Consider the following 27,614-nt stretch of genomic DNA (forward strand, 5'->3'; position numbering starts at 1 on the left):
GGAAAATTATTTTGAAGACATTTTATATTTTCAAATGTTACACAATATTCCTTTGTTAATATGGAACTGATATTACTCACACTAAAAGTGTTTTTCTTTCCAGTTACATGATGATACCATTTTTGTATGAAATCCGTTCTTTGATGGACTGGATCTTTACAGACACCAGCTTGAATTTTGGAAACTGGTTTAAGATGGAGGATATTTTTACAAATATTTATCTTCTGAAATGCATCCGAAGAGTAGAAGCTGAATATCCCACTCCACGAGGAGCTAAGCGTGCTGCACACATTAAGTATGGAGTTGGAGGTGTACTACTATTTATTATTATCTTAATAATATGGTTTCCTTTGCTTCTTTTTGCCTTGGGAAACATGGTGAGATTGTCAAATTCACCATATGACTGTACTGTGGAGATAACTGTTGAGGGCTATGAACCCATCTTTAAAATGAGTGCCCAGCGAAGTTCACTCAACTCTTTTACCCAGAGTGAATGGAATAAAATGCTGCATTACTATCGATTAGATCCATCAGCACAATCTTTTCTTGATAACTATGATATGCAAGATGTAATGATGGTTAAAATGAATGGAAATTCTACCTCAGTGTGGACCATCAGCCCTCCCAGTCAGACTGCTCTCATTAATGAACTCTTGTCAAATGAGACTGAGTTAAATGTAAAGCTATCTTGGTCTTTCTCAAGACAATTCAAAACTTCAGATGTAGAGAAGAGTGTTCATAATGAACATTTCATAATACTGAATAACCTTGAAGACCGAGAGCTTCGAGTAGAGTTAGCACAGATGTTGAATGGTAGCAGCAATGTAAGTGAAATAACTCTGCCATACTTATTTCCTAAGTACTTGAGGGTTCCTGGTCGAGGTCAGCCTTCTCCTGTTAAAGACTTAGTCAGAAGAAAAGGTAAGTAACTATTCTTTTCAAAGTATTTGCACTTGTAAGTTAAAAATTATGGTGGATATTTTATTTTACTGTTTTTAAACTTTCAGATTAAAATATTTATTCACAAATTCTAACAAATATGCAAGTGACAACGTGGGTGTTTTACAGAAATTTTGACAGTGTGTAGTTACTGTTCTGTCCTTCACTCACATCAGCACTTGGAGATAGCTTTACAAGAAATCTTGTATTTGAACCTGGATAGACATGCCTTTGTGTTAAAAAAGAAAAAGGGAGGAAGTAGTAAAGATAAAATGAAACTTGTGTATGAAATCTCCAGAGATGGTGTTTTATTTAGTTCTTTAACTTACAAATTGCAATAATACTTTATTGTCATTGATGTTACAATCACATAGGGTATTTAATAAATGAAAATCTTTATAAATATAATTTAAAGACAACAGGAGACCTGTTGGTCCTTCTAGGCCATTCAGTCTAATTAACTTTTGAAATAAAAAAACATGCTCAAAGGCACTCTTTATCATCATTCAAATATTTATCAAGCTTTTTCTTAAATTAGCTACATCTACTAAAACTGAAGACAACCCATTTCAAAGTCTGACCACTCAGTTAGAAAACTAAAGCTGTCTTTACTAAAGATGACTTTTCTTATCCTAAGTTTTATATTTGTATCCTGTATTCTTACCAATAAGAATGAAAAAAGATGATTCACTACATTTTTTTTTTGTTTTTTTCAAGAGAAAGCAAGTTCAGATATTTTAACCTGTCTTTGTTTGACACTTTTTCCATCTCAGATTTCATCTCTAAACCACCTCCAACAATTCAATGTCTTTCCTAAGGCAAAAATCCAAAGGCTGAACACACTATTCCAACTGTGGCAAATAACATAATGTTTTGAAACAATCTGGGACCTTTTGGTCCATCTCAGCTGTTCCATCCTTTAAACTAAATTAAAATAATTAAATAAAAAAATCTTAAAGCCAGCATTTACTTACTTGTCAAGCTTTTTCTTAAACTTGCTGAAATTTACTCTTTCTATAACATCTGAAACCCGTTCTGAAGGCCAACCATCCTTTCAAAGAAAATGAAACTGTCTTAGCTGAAGGTGACTCTTACCTTGCTAAAATTTATATTTGTGTCCTCTAGATTTACTATTTTCGTTGTTAAGTATGAAAAAAGATGATGCATCAGCCTTGTCAATTCTCTTTACAATCCCAAACATCTCAATCAGATCCCTTCTAACTTTTTTGTTTTCAAGAGAAAACAGCTTGAGAGATTTCAGTTTTTCCAGATATAACAACCCATCCATTCCAAGCATCATCTAGTAACCTTTATTTGACCCCTTTCAAACAGTTCCTAAGATAACAAGCCCAAGACTGAACACAGTATTCTAAATGTGGCCTAACTATTGGCCTATACAATGAAATCAAAATAACTTTAGATTTGTATTCAGTATTTCTGTAGATACAACTTAAAATTCAATTTGTCTTACCACTAACAATAGCATGCTGTTTGGATAAGTTTAGAGACTGATTGACTATTACACCAATATCCCTTTCCTTCATAACACTATTAAGGTTATTCCCGTCCATTATATTTATAATTCAAATTATGATAACACACATGCTTTATCTTGCATTTATTTGCACAGCTCAGTAAATTATCTAAATTGTTTTGTGAATCAGCAGCATGCTCTTCACAGTCACTAACACATTAAGACCTTAATATCATCAGCAAAATTTAAGTAATTTATTGAACATTCCTTCATCTATGTTATTGATGTAAATCAAAAAGAGCAAAGTCCTAAGACAGTGTCCTGAAGTACTCCACTTGTGACATTAATCCAATTTGACTGAATTCCATTTTTAACAAATCTCTGCTTTCTTCCATTCAGTTACACTTCCATCCAATTTGCTAACTTATCCCCCTTATGTAGAGATAATTTTTAACAGCCTTTAATGTGGCATCTTGTCAAATGCTTGGTGAAAATCTAGATAAACCAAATCTACACCATACTCTCATCCACATAAGCTGTAACCTTTTCAAAGAATGGCAAAAAATTTGTAAGACAAGATTTTCCCTTAGTGAAACCATGTTAAATCTTCAATAAAATTCTGAAATTTGTTAAATTATTAAATGACTTTGCAAAGCACCTTTTAACATACTTTATCAAAACTTTTCCTGCAACCAATGTAAAACTAATGGGTCTGTAATTACTGGGACAATCTTTATCACCTTTCTTGAAAAAAGGAGTTACATTAACTAATTTCCAATCCTCTGGTACTGGCCTACTATTCAAGCACTGACAAAAAATAGTAGTGAGTGATTTACATATCCAGTATTTCACCTTATTCAAAACCCTTGGAGAAATATTATCTGTACCAGGATCCTTATCATTTTTCAAACTCCCCAGTGTTTTGTTAACTAGCTCAGAATTAATTCAGTCATTTTGTTTGAACTTGTTTCCATTTATTAACTGCTCAAATACTGTTTAAATTTTCATTAGTAAAACTGAAGAAAGAGCAAAATTTAATAACCTAGCCATCTCATAATCATCAGATACAAGCATTCTTTTATCATCCCTCAATTGTCCTAACCCAATTTTAAAATCTTGTTTACCATTGATGTATTTAAAGAAACTTCATTGTTAATTTTTAAATTCCAACCAACCTTTTTTCATACATCCTTTTTGATGTGCTAATTTCCTGTTTGATCAACTTTCTTTATCTTCCATAATCTTCTAAATCTCCCCTCATACCAGTCAATTTTTATTTATTTACATGTATGATGCTTTTCTTTAGTTTCATCTCTTAAACTTTTTCTGAGCCAACCTAGTTTTTATTTGTAGCTAGCCTCTTCTTTCTGTAGAGAATATGTCTACTTTGAATACTTAAAATTTTACCACATCTGATTAGTGTGTTCAGATAACTCATTTGTCCAATTTACAATAGATAAGTCTTGTGACATCCATTCAAAATTTGTTTTTGTGAAATTTATAACCAAAATATTATTATTCTATATTTTCGTATGCAGCAAAACATCAAATTTAATGGAGCAATGATCACTTGCACCCACATGTTCTCCAGTTTTTGTCTTCTTGATCATTTCTATGTTATTGTCATACAATAGAATTAAAGTCCCTTTACACTTGCATTCAGTATTTCTGTAGATACAACCTAAAATCCCATTTGCCCTACCATTAGCAACAGCACACTACTGATCAGCTAGAAGAACAAGATTCTTTTCTTACATATTTGTTGTTACCTCTTTCAATGGATGTAATGTACTCTTTTTGAAGATCAGATCTACCAGTAGACATTATGTTGCATATTACTTACCATGTAAATACTGGAACACAGCAATATTAGGTCACTTGTGCATCACATAGAAGTGTTTAGTCCTAAGGTGTTTTGGATACCTTGACAATTCCATGAGAAATTACTTGAAAAAACATTTACAGAAAAATAACCTGAATAACTTTATTATTTTTAAAAATTTTGGAGTTTTAATTTTTACTATGATGTTTAATGTTAAGTATACATTTAAAACTTAGATAAAATCAAGTAAATGTTACAAAAATTAACATGAGTAGAATTATACTTTTGGATAAATCAATGAAACAAATCTCTTATTCCCCCCCTCCCACACACATTCTTTTAGCCAAATTTAACATTCTTTAGAGCGTTAATAGTCAGTGTTTAACAATATTGTATGTGTTGAACTTATTAGTCAATGTCTAGTATTTGAAGAATGTTATATGTTGTTAGACTGTTATTAGTTAGTGTCTAGTATTTAACAATATTATGTGTTAAACTGTTATTTGTCAATGTTTAATATTGTAAAAGTATTTGTTAAATTGTTATTAGTCGAAGTCTAGTATTTTAACAGTCATATGTCTGATCTGATGAATAGCACTATCTTGAAATGTCATCCTCTTTAAGTAAAAAATTTAAAAACTTTGTGATTATTTAACTTATTCTTTAAACATTATCTGGCTCAAGAATTTTAACATTTTGTAAACTTTCCAATTTCATCTTGAAAAGCTCAGAATAAATCTAATTATCTTGCTTTCATCTAGAAGCTGTTCAAAATGATGAATAAGTCTTCATTAGTAAAGAAAAGGTATAAAATTTCATGACCATTGGATATTAACCTTCCTGTATCATCCCTTAAAGACCCTACTTTCATCCTAACATTTTACTTACCCTTAATGTATTTGAAGAAATTCGAACAATTAATTTTTACATGTTCATGAAACCTTTTTATCATATACCTTTTTTAATTTCCTAATTAACCTTTGTGAGCCAATCTGGTTTATTGTTTTATCCACACTTTTCTGCCTATGAGAAACATACCCACCTAATATATTTGAGAATTTATTTTACATATTTTCACTCATTTAATCAGTATTGCATTCTAATACATTTGCCCAACTCACAACAGATAAGTTTTGTCTCATCTCTTCAAAAAATGTTTTTAATATTTGTAACCAAAATATTTTTATTTCTCATCTTTATGTGCAACAAAACATGGAATTAAATAGAGCAATGATCACTTGCACCCAGGTGCTCCTCAATCAATCTCTACCCTATCAAACATTCCTTTATTTGAAGAAAACTCTCCTGAAAATTTTTTAAAACTTTTCTCCTTTCTGATTTGACTCCAACATTTTCTAATTTGTATACCTAAAATTAAAAATCTCCTATAATTATAACCTTATTAACAGTTAAATTATTTACCTCACTGTAGAGTATTTCATCAGTTTCATCAGTATTGTATTGTCAGTATTATCAGTATTATCAGTATTGTCAGTATTGTCAGTTTCATCAGTATTGTCAGGTGGTCTGTAATAACTTCCAACAAGAAACCTTCTCCCATTATAACCACTAACAAAAACCCAAACAGATTCAATCTCATTACTATTAGCTTTGATATCCTCAACTGGAACATGTTGTATATCACATTTTACAAATAAACTCACTACAAATGTTTTTTTTTATTTAGTATTCTCTTTTATTAAACAATCTCTATTTTATATTTCAAAGAAATTCATGCCCTTAAAATTTAACCGGGTCTTACTTGTTCCCATTATATCAAAATCTTCTGTTCTGACCAATGCTCTAAGGCCATTAATTTTATTTCATTTCTATGTTTCTAACATTTTCAATAATAACAGTTTAGCTCATTAAAACTATTCTTGCACCTTGCTTTCACACTATACTCCTCTCTACATCTTAAACAGTTTAGAAATATTTACATCTAAAACAGATTGGTTCCTTAAGGGCTCTTATCACTAATTTTAACAGTTTCACTAAGTCATATTTATAGTGTTCTTTATTCCTTTTCTGTAATTTAGTTTGTTTCTTTTATTTTGAGTGTCACTTATAGTATGGGCTAAATAATTAGAAGAGTTAGCAGTGATGGAAAAAGACTTTTAAAATATACAACTTAAAACTGTTATTTCAGAAAAGCACTTAGATGTGGAGCAACAGCTCTTTAGAAATCTATCCTTGCATCTGAGATATGGCTCTTTAGATAACTTCAATGCTGAATCAGAGTGGTGGGAGATACAGGAAGAGTGCAACAATAGCAACTTTCCTTACCCTTTTTATTCCTCCAAAGATTGTAATTACTTGCATTTGATTGCTTTCAATGATAAAGTTTTCCCTTCTGAACTGTCTGCTCTTTCAGGATATGGGTATGTTGTGTCTCATTTCTATGTAACCATATAATTCAGCTGCTGTTTTTTTTTGTTTTTAGTGGGGGTTTAAAAGTTCATCATTTGTTTGAAGAAAGAAATAAATATTGATTTAGCACTCAGTTTTGTAATTAAATTTTTCTGCTAAGGTTATGATGTTTGTGTGCTACGAATGACAAAGTCCACTTATCCATGTTACCTTTATTTCAAGCAATTAGTTATATATTTTTTACATAACTACTTTCTTTCTTCTTATCAAGTTGTTTGTATTTTAATAATTTTTATTAGCTATTTAGTGATTTATAAGTATATTTTACACAACATATACTAATTAATATATTTTTATTATGTATATAATTATCAGAAAGATAAATTTGATTTGGTAAAATTTGTTCTTTATTCTGTTAAATACTCTTCTGAGGATTTATTACAACTGAGTTTAGTTTGTAACTTGTCTTTGATTCCCTATGAAGTGTGATACTATTTTAGGAAATGAATTGTGTTATTCACTTTAAATTTAAGTAAATATACTAAAAACTTCATGTTTAGTACCTTCTGATGTGTTAAATATATCACACTTGTTTATATAGTTAAAAATAGTTCTTTTTATGTATTTCAGCATTGTTGGATTATATACCACATTTGTATTAGTGGTATCTAAAATTCTACGAGGTGCTTTAACAGGAACCAGCTTTAAAATCATGTACACTGACATGCCTTTTGTTGACCGTGTGCTTCAACTCTGTTTAGACATTTATCTTGTTCGGGAAAATGGAGAGCTTTCTCTGGAAGAAGACCTGTATGCTAAACTTCTCTTCTTGTATAGGTCTCCTGAAAAACTTATAGCATGGACACGTTATCCATGAGATGACTTGGAATCCAAAACAACGTAAGCTTGTTAGTTCTTGTTTCAATATCATAAGAAACTGTTAATTTATGTGACATTACTTTGGAGTTAGTGGACTCTAGTGATTGCCTTCTTTGTATTTAATATTAGTTCTAGTTTTCAAACCTCTAACTTTGATTTTTATTCATATTCCAATATACATATGTCCTGTAATCTTGATATTTTTTCAGGTTGTCCTACAGTCTAATATTTTTTAATCTAATAACACTGAATAATTTTCATGGTTATAACGTTACTTTTTGAACTCTTATTTTCGTTTCTTAGTTTAATTTTGTTAATACAGAGTTCATATGAACTTTATTTTTTATTCAGAACTTATTATATCATATTTTTTTGGTTTGAGACCATGAACTTGCAGTTGCAAGTTAATATGGAACCTAATGTTTTTGAAAATAATTTTACACTTATTTTTCTGTAAATTGTTACAGAGATTTGTACCAAACCCAGTATTGAAGCTGTAAACTTGCTCATTGCTGGACATACAATGTTATTTATTTAAACAAAGGAGCAATGTAGATTAATTTATAAATGGTAATTGTGCTTTCATCTAAACTGTAAAACTCATAAAAGAACATTTGAATAGCTTTTTGTAACTGTACAATAATTATTAAAAAAACCACTGAAAACATTTCTAGTTTATTGCTAAAAATAAACATAAAAGAAAGATATTTTGCTACAAGTATCTTCAAAATTCTAAAAATTATGTATGTACATGTCATTAATAATATAAAAGACATTTGATGTAAATTTTTAGGTTATCAAGAGATATTTTCAAACTGCTAACTAAAACAAACAAACCAAAAAATTTAAGTCATATTTGTTGAGTTTTAGTTCTTTCAGTCTTAGTATGTGTACAATATTCTTACTTCTATGCTATTTGATGTTTCTTGATTGAAGATAATAGATGTGTTTTATGAAAGTAATAAAATAACTTTCTTAAAGAAGTACTTTGTAAGGATTAATTCCTTTTAGAAAACACTTCCTTAAATATTAAATTCAAAATGGTAGTATAAATATATTCATATACTCTATAGTAGTTTCCTTAAAAATAGATATCATCCAAATGATGGCCCTTCTTCCAAGTGTTCTAACCTACTTTTATCTTAATTTGGAAATCTAACCTATACTTCAAAATCTAACCAATGATAATTTAATTTCCCGTATGTAACCTAGGACCAAAACAGGTTATCTTACTGGTTTGTCAGTTATTTTGAATGATGAATAATTTTGCTTGAACTTTTTAAATAGGTATTATTAATAAAAAAAAAAGTGTTAAAATAGATAAATAACATAGTTAAAAAAATTGTAAATGTAATTTGATGTGTAATGACTTAAATTTAATTGATAAAAATTATAGTCCACCAACTTAACTTAGTGCATACAAAAAGTATGTGATGTTCACGTAATTTACGTTATATATAACTACTATCCCTACTGTATACCAACTGGCCTGATGAGCCCTGATGTTTGGCATAAGTTATTGCTGATGTGTACTGTGTTTGATGTATTATCAAAATCATCTTTACTTGCACTTGTAAGTTCTTATAAATGGTATTAAATTGGTATATCACTGGTGCTCTGTGAAGGGAACCTGGGTTCAAGTCTTGATCTTGTCACTTTTTACAGTTCTCTACTATTAGATTGCTATGATTTGTGTCAGGATAATGGTAAATCAAATGCTTTAGATGTCTCTGATATTGCTTTCCTTATCTTCAAGTGTTGTACACTGACTTACCTAGCACAAACTTTTAACATGAAATCTGCATCCCAGTCCTCTCCTCAGGAACAAACTTAGGCTGATAGAACATTGAAATGTTCAGCATGATGTTGAGGTTTAAGCTTCTCTTCTGGAATGCTAACTTATCTAGTAGAACACTTAACATGAAGTTCTGGGTTCAGTTCCTTTTTTTGCATATAATTATCACTCAACTACTCCTAAACAAAACATTTACCTTTTAGAGAATATCTTATAAAATTATTGAAAAACTACAGGTGTATTGAACAGTCTAAACTCCACATTATATATTTTGTTTTTAAAATATTTTTCATCTGAAAAGGAAAAAAAAATTATCACTAGACTTGTACATTTTTTCAGTTAACATGAAAGTCATGTGGTATTTACCAGTTTCCATTGAGAACTTTCATAACTTAGGTTTGTAAACTTACAGAAACCTAAAATCTTTAACACATATTGTACAAATGAATAAATTATAACATGATTTTAAGGTAGGTACACAAACCCATGTATTGTAACTTGTCCACAAAACCATTATACCATTTTATGAGGAGGTTAGAGAAGAAAAAAAAACACCTAAGTATTACCTCCTTTTTTTTAACTTTATTACAACTGACTTGTATACATTTATGGTTAAATACATTCAACACCTCAACATCAATGTTTTAGAGGAAATGGTTAACCAGTTTTCCCTTACTTTTAAATCTGCAGGTTATTAGAGATGGTTGATCTTCAGCAATTGCAGGTTGTTATAAGTGGTTATCTTTCAGCATCTATTTATTAATCCTTTATCAGCAAACAAGGCATGTAATGATTAACTGTGGATGACTAGTTTAGCTGCTTCTGTATAATAATGAAAAGTGAAAAAAATCAGTCATTAAACATTGGTGTTTGAAGGTTATTTGATGTTTGTGTAATGTTTCAAACTGTACTTTTTCTGTCACCGTCCTTATCCTTAATACGGTCTGTAGATGTAGTTAAATATAATAAGTGGATTTTAAATTGTATTGTGAAGTACTGTCTCATGAACTGTCATCAGCTGTTGGTGTCTTAACAGATTAACTCACAAACATACTGTCTTAGATAAACTGTGTTTATATTGTGAAGGTCCCTGTTACGTTTTATTATATTAGTATACACACTAGACATTTGTGTTCTTGTTTTTATTTGCATATTCAATAATACAACGTAGTACTCTGTTACAGCTCAATAATACTTTTAACAAAAGTGCTGTATGAATAAATTGAACTGTTTACAAATAATGATCACATTCTATTAGTTAGTTGTTTGTATGGAGATAATATATAGTATGATATTTACTGGAGTGGTTATAATCAATTGATTATAGTTAAAAGCTAAAATATTATTTTATTGTTTATCAAGTGTAAAGGAAAGATGGTGAGAGAATGAAGCTGTAAAGGTTTTGAGTAACAACTATTAGAAGGTGTATGTAGTATTATAGCTGTGGTTTATTCAATGTTATGGAAATTACAACTGTGTGTAATGTGCTTAGGAGTTTCATAACATATTTTATTACTTTAATTAGAAAAGAAGTTAAGAAGCTTAATAATTTGCATGTTTCTTTAGCATGCAGTTTGTAGAGTCAGATTTACATTGAGATGATGAAGTGTATAATATATAAATTACAATGTATTTATTATTATCAAGTTACCTCAACTAGAATGTGCTCAGTACACGTGAAGCTGCGATGAAACTATGATAGCTAGAATACAGGTAATATCATGTATTTTGAATAAATATGTGGTATAAATTATATCACCCAGAATATATATATGTGAAATGGTTTTGTGTGAACATATAATGAATTGATGACAGCTAGAATGAATGTAATATCAAGTATTTTATTTGGAAGGATATAAAACTGTGAAAATGCATGTAGTGTTGAATGGTTTGTGTGATTGGTATGATGGCATTATGTCAGATAGAGTAGGTGTAATGATTAGTCATATGCTAGAAGGCATTTTGAAGCTACATAGACTAGAACAAATTCAATATCAAGTGATTTGTGTGAATAACTATCATAGCCAGTATACATGTAATGTTACTTGACTTGTGTGGAGGGGTCGGGAAACTATGTCTAGTGTAACACATGTAATATATGGTGATTTATATGAAAGGATGGTAATGGTATGTGTGCAATATCAAGTCATTTGTATGAACGTGAGATAATGGCAGGTGTAATACATGTGTAATGTTGAGTGATTTGAGTGAAGGGAAGATGAAAGTGACAGCAAGAATACATTAATATTAATTAGTTTGTAGTAAGGCATTTTGAAGTTATAAAGCTAAAATACATGTGATACCAAGTGATTTGTATGAATGGACAATGAAACCGTGTGAGCTGGAATGTATGTAATACCAAATATTTGTGAGATTGGATGATAAAACTACACTTAATATCAAATGGTTTGTGTGAAGATGTGATGAAACTGTACCAATTAAAATAATTGTCATGTCAAGTGACTGGTATGGAATTGTGATGAAGCTATGACAGCTGAAATGTATGTACTATCAAATGGTTTACATGATTGTATGATGAAACTATGTCAGCACATGTAATATCACATGATTTATTTTTAAGGTGTGATGAAGCTGTATCAGCTAGAATAAGTGTAATATCAAGTGATTAATTGCAAAGGTACGATGAAATTATGGTAGCTCTAACACTTGTAATATCAAGTAAGTCTGTGTGAAGATATGATAAGGTTATGATATATGGAATACATGTTATATTAACTGATTTGTTTGATAGTATAATGAAACTGTGGAAGCTATAATATGTTTAATACTGAGTACATTGTGTAAAGTTAAGGCCATAATGTTAACACCAACAATAAATTTTCATTTCAGAAACTAGGTAACTCCTGTTTAATATATTAAGTTTAATAACTATAGCTGGTTGCAGCATGAGTTTGAAGATAAAAAAAAAAAGATTAGACCTCTAATCATGTGAAACAGAAAATTAGTCTTCTATTTGTTAAAACAGTTTTATGAAAATTTACATGAAGATTTTACACAAATTAGATACTTTTATATCATTCCTTGTGTTATGGAGTCCAATTCTTTTCAGGTTCTGAACCAGTTTCAAGAATTTTTTTTCTCTCAAGTCAGTGTTCCTTCTTGTGTATGTTTTTCTAAGAAAAATGTTTTACTACTTTTAATATAAATACAAGTGTGAAAAAAATTATCTTTGAAGATATTTTAAATGAAACATGTTCCATAATAGTTATATCATATGTTTTAGGGTTCATTTTTATTTTGATAATGTTTTGAATTCTTCTTGGTCAATTTTCTTGAAGAATAATGTATAAGTATTGATATTTCATATATAGAACCTTAATTAAATGCTTTTTAATAATTGTTGACCTGATGGTAGGACCTGGAAAATTTGGGTTTATCTATTTTTGATAAATTTGGATGCTTCACTAATACTGACCCCACTACAGTGATTTAAGCAGCAACAGAGAATTTTTAATTTGAAATAGTAGAGTTTAGCAAATAAATTAGGTGATTGGAAGTTCTTTTATTTACTTATTTCAGATTTAGCTTTTGATACACTTTTTTATGATGATTGTAACATCCATTATCAAAATGTGAGAATTTAACTATGTTTAACATGATTTATAAAATTCACAAAATGATTTTATGTTTGCCAGCTTGATATTGCAGTGAATTTGTGTTTCAGTTAAGATATCATTTAAAATGCCTCATAGAAACTGTCATATTTACACTAGCTGGCTCAGTTGTTTTTTTATGATGATTCTTGTCTTGAAAGAGCCCAATATGGGAGCTGTATCTCAGAATGGCTGGTATGAGTATTAATAATTTTTGTAATAAAGCAGAGAACAAAGTTTTGACCTTCCTAGAAATGGTGACATGTTAACCTGAAGATGACCTAGGAAGGGCGAAACATTGTTCTTTGCTTTATTAGTAAAAGTTTTAATACCCATACCAGCCATTCTGAGATACTTTTTTATTTCAAGTGGATTTCTTGTCATCAACAATATGGGAGTTGTTTAAATTTGTTTGCACTCTGTGTTTTCTAGAAACAGTGGCTTATTTGTTATGTAGTGTTTTGTATATTAATAGGGTAACTAAGTTTATAAAGTAGTCAAATTAATCAGTTGTTAATATAAACTTTATGCTGTAAAAATTGTGCAAATAAATCATGTAAGTGTGCTTTCCTGGTTGTTTAATCATATCTTATTGATACAGAAAGTAGGGTAATAAATACATGTTATGTTAATGCAACTCTGTATGCTAACTCAGAAATTCCCACTGTTTGCTTCTTTTGGATACTTGCACAAAAGCTACACAAGGGCTATTAGTGCTAACCATTCCTAACTTTAAACTGAGAGACAAGAGGGAAATTCAACATCACCTATTACCAATTCTTTAGCTGCTTAGTTGAATAGCAAGATTTGACTGACATTTTTTAACCCATCTATAACCACAAAAAATCATTAAAAATAATGAAAGCACCAAAATATAGGAAAAACAACTTAGCCTTAAATGAACAGAAGAAAAAATTCCAATATTGTACTTTACCTCTTCTTACATGTATATATTTCCTTTAGTACTGTACACTATATGAAAAAATGTTCTGCATGCCATAAGATTTGAAAACCCATGTATCCCAGGAAGAAGATGGCTTAACTGCATATTAGATGCAAATCATGTGATTTTTATTTAGTCTGCAGTATAAGATAATTGCTTCAGTCTTACTGGGGCCGACAATTATTTTCCATTTTTTTTACTTCATTGAGAGATTTTCTTTATGGCTTTTTGTATTTTCTTTGCAGTTTGTGAAGGGGGTCTCAGGAGCTGCTCTATAATGCTATATCATCAGTGTATTGTGAAGTGTGCTTGATAGGTGCAGTTGGCATGATAAATCATTAACAAAGAGAACATAAAGTAGGGGGCTTAAAACAGGTCTCTTGAGTTATGCCTGCATTGTAGGTAAATAGTTGGAATAGTATGTTAATTTTAACTTTTGTAGATATGTTTTCTAAGAAATCGAATATCCGTTTAATGAATGTTATTGGTAATTTGTATTTACTTAGTTTGTATTTTAATACATTTTGCCAAACTATGTCAAAAGCTTTTTGTACATCTAGAAATGTGGCATTGGTGTCTTGTAGTTTGTTAAATTCACTGTACATAGTTTCTATTAATCACACAAGGTTTTCTGCAGTTTATCTGTTTTTGCATCCTCCTTTCTGAGTGTGTGATTATGTATTGTTATTTTCTAGCATCCAGAGTAACCTCATTGTCACTATTTTCTGTAGCAATTTTCTTGTGTGATTAATTAAACTTATGGGCCTGAAGTACTTTGGGTGCATTGAGTTTTGACTTCTAGCGTTGTGATTGAGTATTGAGCTGAGGGTTTTGTACTGAAGTAAGCTGAGTAAGAAGTAATTTGAAAACAATTGAGTGATGTCTTTAATAAATGAGTTTATTTTGTCTTTATGTTTACTGTAAAATCTAGTGTCATGTGTGGTTACAAATGTTTTATAGAAGTATTGTGTGAAGAGGTCTGACTTTGTTGTTGTTAGTGGCACTGGAGTTTTCATATGAAATGTTTTTTTGTGTTGGTGTTTTTAAGACAAAAGGTGGATGGGTCGGGCTTAAGATTATCAAGTTTGATACAGAATTTATTTCAATTCTCTTTTTGTTGGGTTATGATTAAACTTTCTGTTTTTTTCCTGGACTGAGTTTATTTCTCTTTTTAATGCTGGAATACTGGCATTGATAAATGCCAGAGCTTGCATCTGGTTAGAATGAGATAATGTATTTTGGGCATTATTAATGTCTAGTGGTTTGGCACAGTTCTTATAAATTTTAGGTGATTATCTTGCCTATAGTTGTCGTTAAGGTCCTTATTGCATTATAATAGTATTGTTCAATGTTATCTTTACAGTTAGTGAAAGGAATAGGTTTGGATAAAATGTTATTTAGCTAATTGTTGAAGGTAGACCAGTTGACTTTTCTGAATTTGAAGGTGGCTGCAGGACTCTGAGCTTGACTAGAGTGTGTTTAGTTGGGATTACTGATTTGTAATGGGAGAGGGTTATGGTCTCTCTAATGTTTTCATGTACCTTAAAGTTGGTTGTTAGGTGAACGATTGCTAGTGGGATGAAGGCAAAGTCAATTATACACTGTGTTCCATTGTGGTGTGTAAGGGTAGAGGAGCTGTTGTTAATTGCAGTCAGGTTATGCATTTGAGTGTAGTTAGCCATGATCCTGCCAGGATTGATGGTATATCCTTGGAAGAGAGGGTGAGAAGTGTTAAGGTTGCCTAGAATAATTACATTATTGTATTTTATCATTACTGTGTTCAGATAGGTAGTGTCCAGAGTTGTTTGGGGTGACATATAAATGGCTAGGAGGGTGATATCGAGTAGTGACAGTGTTTTGATTTTAGTCAGTATGTGTTCATGGTATATAGGTGTGTTGTGGTTTATGAGAGTCAGATCTAAATTATTTTCATATATTAGTGCCATGCCTGTAGTGTATATGCTTTTAGGTTTAGAAATAATGTTGTAATTCTGAAAGCAGAAATTAGAGTTACTATTTAACAGACTTTCATTGATGGCATGAATTGCATTAGATACTTCTAGTAGTTTGTACTACTTATATGAAAGTTTGCCTTGAATATTGAAGAAGATAAGGAAACATCTCTGATCAAGGTATGCAACATTGTCTGCCATTATATCTACAATGAAGACAGTGAGGTGAATGGAGTGCAGGAATTACCAGTTTTCTAATGGTACTTGTTGTTGTTGTTTGCTCCTGCAGGTAGTGTTGGCTCTGTTCTTCAGGTATTTATTGACTAGGTGATTACTGGCACATCTGACACAGCAGGCTTTAGTAGTGGTGAGCATGTTATGATGTGCTAGTGAAGATAGTGACTGCCCATGAGAGCATTTAGTTTATTGAGTTTTCTTTGTCTTTTTTGCTGACACAGATCATGCTAGCATATGGCAGTTTGATGTTGGTTTCAGTTTGAAAGTTCTGAGAAGGACAATTTGAGGGTATGGCAGAAATGGACAGCTATCTTTTTCAGCTTTGTCCATGTAAGTTTGTGGACAAGTACAGTTCAGAACAGACATATCACAAAGCAAACAAATTGTAAGAAAACCTACAAACATTCTTGTGGAACACTCCATCTCAACAGTGTATGTTATAGGAATTGGGTATACCATTGTATATTTGAGAAACAGGAAGCATAACTCAAAAGGCAGCACTCCCCTTCGAGTGAGATCCTGAATGAAAATAGTCATGGCACTAAAATTAAAAATCATATGTGTACAGAAAAGTTACAGTCTCATTGAAGTTCAAAGATGGTAGCAGACAGAAACAGCACCCAATGAAGACAGTAGCAGATGAACGTATGAGGTGTAGTACATATGCCTTTCTGGAAAATTTCCTCCAATGGTTAATGACGGGAAGGTGCTGGATCTGATGTGGAATGGCACAGTCTGGTCAAAGTCTCTGGTGGAGTATGGGAGTCATTTTCACTTCCAAGGTAATGGACCAATGAGAAGCCCTCTGATCACTTCATTCAATTGAGAGTAGGACAGTGTTGTTCTGTTGGTGTAGCTGGTGTTCAGTCCTTCGATCATGCACTCCACTTCCATATTCTGGGGCTCAGAGGCTGATTTTGTATCTAGTTTTTGTGAAGTCCTATTCAGAGGGTGAGGTTGCATATGTTTTCTAGATACTTTCCACTTAAGTGTGGTGGAACCCAGAAAGTGGTGGTATGCTCCAAGTTTTCAGTTCTATCTACAAATAAATATTCTCCACCTTCGAGCAGTCAGTTCTTGTGAGTGAATTTGCTTGTATTTTATCAATGCAATTTATTTATGTGCAGTGGAATCCCAAGGTTGCAATTGTGCTCCAACCTTTGTGCCATTTTATCCAAAGGACGGTTCTGCTTGGTAATTGTTCTACCCTTGATTGGCATCCTTCATCCTACCATCACCTGGATTTCATTGCAGTGGGGTGCAAGTGTAATGGGGTTTGAGTTTCATGCAACCTACCACATTGGCACACCTCTTCCTGCCATAGTCAGGTTACTGAATGTATGGTTGTTTATGGATTTGTGCCCATGTGCCCATTTCATAAATCATTTTGCACAGTATGTAATTTTGTTCTACTTAATCAAGGAGAAGAGAGTGTGGACCTTCCTCCAACTATTGTTTGGAGATTATATTCCAAGTACTGCTTGATTTTGGACTAAAATTGCTGGCTGCATAAGGTTCATCACTCTAGCCATACTATACCTTAGAGCACATTTATTTTAGCTTTCCTTAAATTCTCTCTGTAAATGGTTATGTTACAGTCTTCTGTGGGATTTAGATTTTTATATACCATGATTTAGATTTCAACCCACCTGGTTTTCTATTTTTTCTCTTTTCCCACTTTCTACCTGTGTATGTGATACCTCTTTTCCATGCTGGATCCAGAATATGCATTATAGAAGGGGTGTGGTCTCCCATATGTGTTCCTCTTCCAACAAAGACCATACTTCAGAGGTGTACTTTGGATGCTTTTTTGAAGGATACCTCTTTCTCTCCCTCAGACCTGTCTCTCTGCTTATTCATTATGAGATTCTAGCTATATATGTTAAAGATGATAATGTACCAAATTTGACAGTTATTTTCCTATACTGAAAATATATTTTCAATAGGTGCTTGCCTCTTTTCACATTCCCAACCTTTTCTCCTCGCTGAAAATTGGGGCTAATTTTTCTGTATAATTTCGAATTGAGAGTTTAGTAAAATTGTATAGAGGGAGCCATATGCATCATAAGAATATGTCACACTCCTATTGGTGAAAGGTTGTCACATTATGATTTATGTGTGAGATGCAGTTGGAAACATGTTGATCGTGTAATATGTAGGAGTTCAAGGTTTTGTGGCATGCAAAAATTGTTTACATATTGAGAGAGACACCGAATGAGAATAGTTATAAATGTTAGGAAGGTGAATACCCATCAGAAATATGTTTTCAGTATAGCAAAATAATAATGTTAGATGATTCAAACTTCTGTCAATGCTAACTGAAAGAAACAGAAAAGTCAGAATATTAAAACTTATGTTAGCAATAATTAAAAAACAAAAAGTTAAAACTTTGGAAACATATGTCAATGCTAATTAAACTAGGAAAAGGAAAATCAGAACATTAAACAGTCTTGTTGCTACTAACAACTAAACAAAGAACTGAAAAGTCAGAAAATTGCATTAACTAAACAAAAAACGGAAAGCTTTGTACAACACTCCTTGGATATATGAATAGATGAACCAGGAATATGAAAGTATGATTTTAAAAATTTGGAAATATACAACAAGAATTACTTATACATTAATATGAAAATTCAATGTAATTACTGTCACCAAACCATACATTAAAATTTACTGAGACTTTAGCAACTTTAAATGCTAGAAACCCTACAATTAATTGTACTAGTGAAAAAATGTTAGCACTAAGTGATTTTATGACTTCTGTCACACAAATGGAAATCTTCAGATGTTTCTTTTTTCCATGAAATTTAATGAGACTTTAAATGGATTTTAAAAGTTTTTTTGCCAAGTGCATTGCTACATGGTGGTCTGTTTGCATTGTACCCATCATAGGTATCAAAACTTTTTCAGCTTTATAAGCCTTCAGACTCACTGGTATCTCATAGGGAGCCTGTTTTCAAAATAACTTTAAATTATCTGAAAAGATAAAGTGCAGCATATTTCTCTGTAAAATGTAAATGATTTTCCTTAATATAACATTTTGGAACAACAAGGAACAATATTTGTCCATCTCAGCTGTCTCAGCTCCTAAACTACTACAAATCAAAGAAAAAATATCTTAAAGCCAACCTTTATCATTCATATACTTATCAAGCATTTTCTTAAACTCACTTAAATTTACTGCCTTCACAACATCTGGCAGCAACCCATTCCAAAAGCCAACATACCCTTTGAGAAAATGTGACTGTCTCCAGCTGAAGATGACTCCTAGCTTGCCAGAATTTATACTTGCATCCCCTAGATCTACTATTCTCACTGTTAAATATGATGCATCAACATTATCAATTCTCTTTACAATCTTAAACACCTCAATCAGATCCCCTCTAAAACTCTTTTCAAGAGAAACCAATTTGAGTGATCTTAACCTGTGTTTGTTTGACAAACATTCTGTCCCAAGTATCATCATAGTAGTCCTTCTCTGAATCTCTTCCAACAATTCAATGTCCATTACTTTACACTTTATAAGCCATGTATCATTTATTCACCAATCTCACCAAATAATCCAAATCATTTTTTAAACCAGCATCCTCTTCATTTTAAAGCCAGCAACATGCAAAACTTTAATATAATCAGCAAATTTAAATAATTTATTGATAATTCCTACATATATCTCATTGATTTATTTAAAAAGAGCAAAAGTAATAACACTGAGCTCTGAGGAATCCCACTTGTGACATCAGTCTAGTTTAACTAAGCTCTGCTTTGTTCTATCCAGCTACTTTAAAGAAATCTCTGTGCACATGCATCATAAGCCACTTCTAAAATCTTTTTTTTTCATTACAAACCTTAAGTAAATTCTGATGACACTTTCTGTAATATTTACTTTAAGATGTTTTCCAGATTATCAAGAAAATCACTGAATAACATAACTATTTGTTCATCTAAGATATTTCATTCTATAACTACATTAAAATATTTTAAAAAGTTTAAAGATAGCCCTTATAATTCATATACTTACCAAGCTTTTTTGTTAACATACTTAAGTCACTGCCTACATGATATCTGAAGGCAACCTGTTTCAAAGGCCAACTAATCTATTAAAAAAACTAAATTGTCTTACTCTGCCAAAATTTTTATTTATGTCCCTTAGTCCCACTATTCACATTGATGCATCAAAACTATCAATTTCCTTTACAATCTTAAACACTTCAATCAGATTCCCCAACTCTTTCTTTCAGGAGAAAACAATTTAAGAAATTTCAGCCTTCAGGGAAAGTTTTGATCTTTCAATTTACTTCCTCTGGGATCTGAAACATCCACCCACAGGTTTGCTGTGTGTGGTGATTCGCGAAAGGGAATCTTGTGGTTGAGGGATCCGACCCTAACACACCATTTTGGCCTTGAATTCCTGTAGATGGGTAGCCTTGAGGTAGCTTCCCTAGGATAAATCGGTTGGTCCACTTGGGCTAGGGTCAACCAAGTACCAGTGTTGAATGTTCTCAACAAATGTTGTGGACATTGTATCTGATGCTAGTGTTTGTGTATAATGCTCACAAAACACTGGCGTTGCTGCAGTGTCCTTGTTTGGTATTGTAGTGTGTCCCCTCATAGGGCTCCATGGTGAGCAAGGACAGTGGGCACTGAAATTTTCTTTTTTTATTATGAATCTTCCAAACAAAAATTGAAATAAAATACCGAAAAAGCAATCTTTAGGATGTGTAACACCTGTTGTACCTCATTTTTTTATACTACATTTTCTTTCAGACAAACCTTTATGGCAAATGTCTCCCCTTTTTCCTTCAGAAGGGACTAGCAGGCTCTCCAAAGTCAGTAAAGAAGCTTCACTCTGGTGACATATTGGTGGAAACATCCACATTTCAACACAGTGAACTCCCCATGCATTCAAAGGCAATTGAGGATATACCTATTTAAGTTACACCTTATGCTACTTTGAATTCGTCACGAGGAGTTATTTTTGAGAGGGATTTGAAGAACATCCCCAAATCAGAGATTTTGCTCCTTTCTCCACCCAAGGAATTTCTTCAGTGAGGCATATCTCCACTCACAAAGATGGAATTATGATGCCTATAAATGTTAAAATGAGAACATTGCAAGGTTCCATTCCAAACCCTCTCAAATGTTTCCAGTGTCAGCAGTTTGGTCACTTGAAAACATCATGTTGTGGTTCCTTAACGTGTGCTCGTTGCAGTGGCAAGGTCCACGATGCCTGTGAGTGTAAAACGGACCCTCATTGCATTAATTGCAACAGCTCTCACCCGCCTTACTTTCTTTCTTGCCCTAAATGGTTGGAAGAAAAATAGGTGCAGCGTCTGAAAAAGATTTAAAACATTACTTACCCTGAGGTCCAAAAGTTGCTGCCCACCACTTCATCTTGGACGTATGCTGCTGCATTTCATTCCACTACTACAGTGGGAGTGCAGACAGATCTCTCTGTGCCTCCAAAAGAATCATTCTCAAACTAAATGAAAAGTATTTTGACTTTCATGGTTAAAAAAGTTGATGAATCAACGTCGACACCCATCTCTGCCCCTAACATACATTCCAGCAAACTCAAATATTCACTTCCTTTAGTTCTGGGTACAGACCTTTCCTTGGGTACATCTTCTTCTGCCACTCCAAGATGCATGTAAAACGATTATTCGTTAACGTTCTTAGTCACTTGGATCATCTTCCAACAACAAATACCTGCTCAATCGTCCCAGGACAAGATTCATGGTGGTCTACAGATCTCCCTTGAATAAAGATAATGAAGAAAAAGACGTGGTCGTAAAGAGACGGGCTCTCCATCCAATTCGCCTGTACATAAATAAAAATAGCCCCTTGATACAATGGAACTGTGGAGGTTTACGTTATAATCTGAATGGCATCAAAGCACTGATTGCTTCCTACCATCCTGTATGTCTTTTTCATATGAAACATTTTTGAAACCTGCCGATACAGTCACCTAATGGCAGTTTTCATTGTATAGAAATGACAGACTGTATGATGAACAAGTGCATGGATGGGTAGCACTGTTGGTTGACCAGCATGTACCCACCCTGTCTTTGCCACTTAACTCATCTCTGGAGGCTATAGTCATCCATAATTCCTTGGGTTGTACTATCATTGTTTGTTCTTTCTACCTGTCACCTGGAGAGACCTATGACCAATTAGACCTTGATACTCTCTTTGAACAGTTGCCGTCTCCATTTTAGTCCTGGAAGACTTTACTGGACATCATACCTTTTGGGGAAGTGCTAATATTGATGGAAGGAGTCGTTCTGTAGAGCATATGCTCTCTGATCACAACCTTTCTCTTTTCAATAGTGGTTCTTATACTTATTTTCATGCATCTAGTCTGTCCTTTACTGCTATTGATCTCTTGGATTAAGTTCACAACCAGCATATTTTCTACCACCATTTCCAAAGTCATGTGGGATGAGATTCGAAAGGTCAGTGAGCAATATAATTCTGTCCCGCTCTCGATCTTGCTCTCTGATGGCTAGGAAGTAGCTAATATCTGGATGCATTGCCAATACTCTTTGTGGAAGCTTTTGACGGTTATCTAGCACTTTTGCTACTTCCTTCACCTTCTTAGTCATCAAGATTCGGACAGAGTGATCACCTCTTTTGAGTTTATTGTCTCTATGGCTATAATTGTCCCTTTACACTGGTGGAATTCAAACTGGTCTTTTGTCAGTCTGGCAGTAGATTAGTCGGACCTGATGATGTACACTATAAAATGGTGCGCCATCTATCTCCTGCCTCCTGCTTCTCTTGTTATTCTTCTCATTTTTTAACCAGATCTGGCAGGAGAATGTTTCTCCTGATGTGTGGCACCAGGCTACTGTCATAGCTTTCTCTAAGCATGACAAGGATCCCAGGATTCCTTCAAACTACTGTCCAATTGCTTTGAGGAGCTATTTCTGTAAGACCTTAGATAGAATGGTTAATGCTCCTCTTGTTTAGTTCCTCAAATCAAACAACCTCTTCTCGCCCACCCGACGAGAGTGCTCCACCATGGACTGATTCGACTTGAATCATCAATCAGAGAAGCATTTCTCAAACAACAACATCTTGTATCAATATTCCTTGACATTGAGAAGGCTTATAATACAACACGGAGGTATGGCATTTTGCAAGACCTCCATATACACTGCTGGCCAATGAGCATAAAGAAAAAATGTGCATTTTGCGTTGTTAAACTCAACCACGTATTTGAGTAAAGCTTCGAAATAGGAAAATAAGAAAAGGAGAAATAAAAATTATAAAACTTTTTAGCATTTAATAGGGAAAATGTGAACACTATGAAATTAGCCTAAATACTAGCTGGTCAAAAGTTTAAAACCATACTGAAGCGAAGCGTTCATTGGTAAACACGTAACGAAATTTAGCCATTTGTGTTCAAGCATTAGCGTTTTCAACATCTCCCCACTGACATCTTCTGTGTTACAGTGGGTAAAAACATGGTAAAGGCTGAAAAGTTGACAGAGTTTGAACGTGGCAGAATTGTCCAGCTGCAAAAGCAAGGTCTCTCTCAAAGTACCATCGCTGTTGAGATTAGGCATAGTAAAACTGCTGTTGCAAGTTTCTTAAAAGATCCTGAGGGATACAGAACGAGAATTTTAAATGGTTGGCCAGAGAGAATTTCGCTGGCGTTGAGCAGGAGAATTCGATAGGTTGTCCAGCAAGACACCAGCCAATCGTCGAAACAGATTAAGGCCCATATGGACACAAAATGTAGCTCAAGAACAATGGGACGGCATCTACAAGAGAAAGGTTTAAAAACCGTAAAAGTCTTCAAAGGCCACGCCTCTTTTCACACCACGAAATAGCTCGGTTAAACTTTGCTGAGAAGCGCCAAACATAGGACGTAGAAAAGTGGACGAAGGTTTTCTTCTCTGATGAGAAAAAATTTAACCTGGATGGTCCAGATGGCTTCCAACGTTACTGGCATAAGGGAATCCCACCAGAGACATCCTTATTGACTGAAGGCCCTCGCTTGTGTGGAAATGACTGGGTCTTTCAGCAGGACAACGCTGCAATCCACAATGCCCGTAGGACAAAAGACTTTTTCATGGCGAATAACGGGATTCTTTTATACCATCCAGCGTGTTCGCCCGAACTGAACCCCATTGAAAATGTTTGGGGGTGGATGACAAGGGAAGCCATCTTCACCACTTGGGAATAACATTATATCCAGCCTTCTGCAAACGCTTATATCGACCATGCCAAAGCGAATGTTTGAAGGTATTTGCAATGATAGCTATGTAACTCACTACTGAGACCTCTTGTTGAGCATTTCTACCCTGTTTAGGACTTCTTTTTGGTATGGTCTTAAACTTTTGACCAGCTGGCATTTAGGCTAATTTCATAGTGTTCACATTTTCCGTATTAAATGCTAAAAAAGTTTATTTTCTATTTTCTTATTTTCATCTTTTGAAGTTGTACTCAAATAAGTGGTTGAGTCTAACAACGCAAAATACATATTTTTACTTTATGTTAATTGGCCTCAAGATTTGGCCAGCAGTGTAAATGGATTGCTTAGCCATTTGCCCATTTTTATTAATTTTTTTAATGTACAGGTGATTCGAAGTTCATGTGGGTTGACACTTTTCCATTCTTTTCTACAGGAACTTGTAGTCCCTCAGCAATGATAGTTGTATTTTGAGTGTCACACTTTTCAGTATTAAGGTTAATGTCATCACAGATCAACTTCCTCTTACTGTTGCAAACGGGCTCTATGTTGACGACTTTCACATCTCATGTCAATTATCGAACTTGACGTATATTGAGCAGCAGCAACAGATTGGCCTCAATCGTTTACTGCAGTGGACCACAGCAAACAGCCTTAATTCCTCTCTCTCTAAAACCGTTTGCATGTACTCTTGCCACAAAGGGGTATTCACTCTGATCATGAACTCCATATAGGTGAAGTTGTGCTGCCTGTAGTCCCTCAGACAAAGTTCTTGAGGCTTATCTTTGACTGTAAGCTGACCTTTATACCACACATCAAGCAGCTATGGGTCAAATGTACAAGAGCAGTGAACGTCGTTCGGGTCCTCTCTTCCACCACTTGGGCAGCAAATCGATGTTCTGAGCTAAATATATATTGTGCTCTTATTCGATCGAAAATCGACTATGGATCACTGATTTATGGCTCTGTCAGGCCCTCAGCCTTAAAGTTGCTGGGCCCGATTCATCATCAAGGACTTGAGCTCTGCACTGGGACTTTCCACATTTCCCCAGTTTGGAGTTTATTTGTAGATTCATGAACCTTCTTTGCATCTCTGCTGTTTGCAACTTTCTATACTATATGTTTCGAAACTTTGTTCCTTACCAAAGCATCTCACCTGTGGTTGTATTTTTCTTCCTCGGTGGGCCATACTTTCTAAGAACAGAGGATCTGCCATTGCTCCTTTTGGCCTTTGTATCCAGGTACAGTAGGATGAAAAACAAGAAATGTATTTAGTTTTTAAACGCTATTAATTTTTTAATGGTATTTAAGTTTTTAATATTTACATTAGACCTTTTCTAATGTGATTTCCTTTTAATAATCAAAGTACATCTTGTTCGATTTGAAATTAGAAAGTGGCTGTAACATCAAGTAACTTGAAACCAAGACTGGAAAGGCCAACTTCAGGTGGCTAACGCGACTGTTTGATCTACCCATTAGTCACCCTAGCGAGTTATAATCAAAATTTTGCTAGGTGTCTTTTAAAACTTTTATTACTTTACTTTTTGAAAATGGCCATAACATCAAATAACTCAAAACCAGGGCTGGAAAGGTCAACTTCAGGTGACTAACAGGTAGGGGTGTAGATCCTGGGGGGATGGGTGGGATACATCCCCCTTCATTTTAGGTGGGGGATATAGTGCATACAATCATCCCCCTGCAGTTTGGTATGTTGAATTGTTTTATTGCATCACAGGCCTACAAATTGTGTTTGTTCTCGTGATTCTCGTGTTCTTACCAATCGAATTACATAATTAGGCCTAGATGTAGGCTTTTTCAATAGCCGAAATGTACATCTTTAATATATGCATGCTTCTAAGCTTTTCGATCTAAGCGATAGTTTGTAAGTATCAGTCAGTTGGCCTAAGTATACATGCAAGGCTTGCAAGCACTATCACAGAATCTACCAACGTCTTGTACGTAGTGTAAGATTAAGTAAAATTTTCATCACAACAGATTCAACAGAGCATGAAATTCGAAAATATGATAGACTCCTGTGATCTAGATCTGGCAGGCCATTTGTAGCTTGTAATGGCATCAATCTTATGTGTATATTGTGTGGTTTTCCTACGCCATTTGTTCTTATGCATGTCTAGCCGGTTTTATTGTCGAACGAATTACTCTTCTTTACTGCCGAAGCTGCTGACCATAGTGTACGTTTAGTGTACAGTTAACGACAGGTTTGGGCCGCTCGGATCCAGACGCGCCCTACATCACTCCCTTCTGCTCCCTTTAGTCTGAGCCTCGATTTTACAACAGGGCTCATTAGACCCATGTTTGTGGCCCTCATTAATCATTGAAATTTCAGATTATCACCGCCCTCTAATAAAGTGCTGGTGGTTTATGGTAAAAGAACAATATATTCTCTTATCATAGATAATAAAAATATCATAGTTTCTTGTATAATTAGAACACAAAAGGAGCGATTTTAACGGCCTTAAGCCTCTACTCGAATTGTATTGCTAGTTTTTGTTTAGGTGTTTTTATTTAATAGACGTGCTTATAAACATTATATCACAACGTGTTTGCCTTTTGATGAGCTTTAACAGTAATATAATATATTTGTGATTGTTTAAGTATTTTTCGAGAAACTTGCAATTACTTGTGTTGTAACTAGCACATATTATTATCTCAGCGATGCCCAGGCGGTCAGTCGGCTCGGGAGTCACTGTGAGGTTCGCGCGTTCGACTTAAATACATTGTACAGTTCAGTCCCACTTCCATTCTGTTCTATCTTCGTTCGTTGTACGTTAGAGTTTTTCAATAAAGACTGTATTTTAGCCTGTTGAGTCATCTGGGAAACAGATTCCAATTATGACAAAAAAGCGTCTGAAACTTTCCGATATTAGACAGTTCTGCAAGCCAGTTATTAGTACTACAAGTGACAATGTAGATGCAGATAATCCAATAACCTCAAGCAAAGGAAGAGAAGTTTTGTTTGTTTGTTTTTGAATTTCGCACAAAGCTACTCGAGGGCTATCTGTGCTAGCCGTCCCTAATTTAGCAGTGTAAGACTAGAGGGAAGGCAGCTAGTCATCACCACCCACCGCCAACTCTTGGGCTACTCTTTTACCAACGAATAGTGGGATTGACCGTCACATTATAACGCCCCCACGGCTGAAAGGGCGAGCATGTTTGGCGCGACCGGGATGCGAACCCGCGACCCTCAGTATTACAAGTCGCACGCCTTAACACGCTTGGCCATGCCGGACCCTGAAGAGAAACTTGCCATACAGAGGAAATACCATGTTCATCAGAGGACAAGTCTAAAAATGTTTGTTCAACTATTGCACATCATGAACCACCAGCTAGTTGTGAAACAAGTTTGTGCAGTAATGAAAAGTCTGACACTC

The 27,614-nt window shown here is 33.8% G+C and overlaps 1 protein-coding gene across 1 annotated transcript in view; it reads left to right on the forward strand.

Moving 5' to 3' along the window:
* Window positions 1-13,453, forward strand: part of LOC143230968 (piezo-type mechanosensitive ion channel component 2-like) — a 211,535-nt gene extending 198,082 nt beyond the window's left edge. The window contains 3 exon segments of the mRNA XM_076465323.1: window positions 104-921; window positions 6,385-6,616; window positions 7,236-13,453. Of these exon segments, the coding sequence (XP_076321438.1) occupies window positions 104-921; window positions 6,385-6,616; window positions 7,236-7,482 (1,297 nt within the window). The 3' untranslated portion in view covers window positions 7,483-13,453.
* The last annotated feature ends 14,161 nt before the right edge of the window (window positions 13,454-27,614 follow it).

This window comes from Tachypleus tridentatus, chromosome 10 (genome assembly GCF_004210375.1).
Source record: "Tachypleus tridentatus isolate NWPU-2018 chromosome 10, ASM421037v1, whole genome shotgun sequence".
NCBI classification, from domain to species: domain Eukaryota; kingdom Metazoa; phylum Arthropoda; class Merostomata; order Xiphosura; family Limulidae; genus Tachypleus; species Tachypleus tridentatus.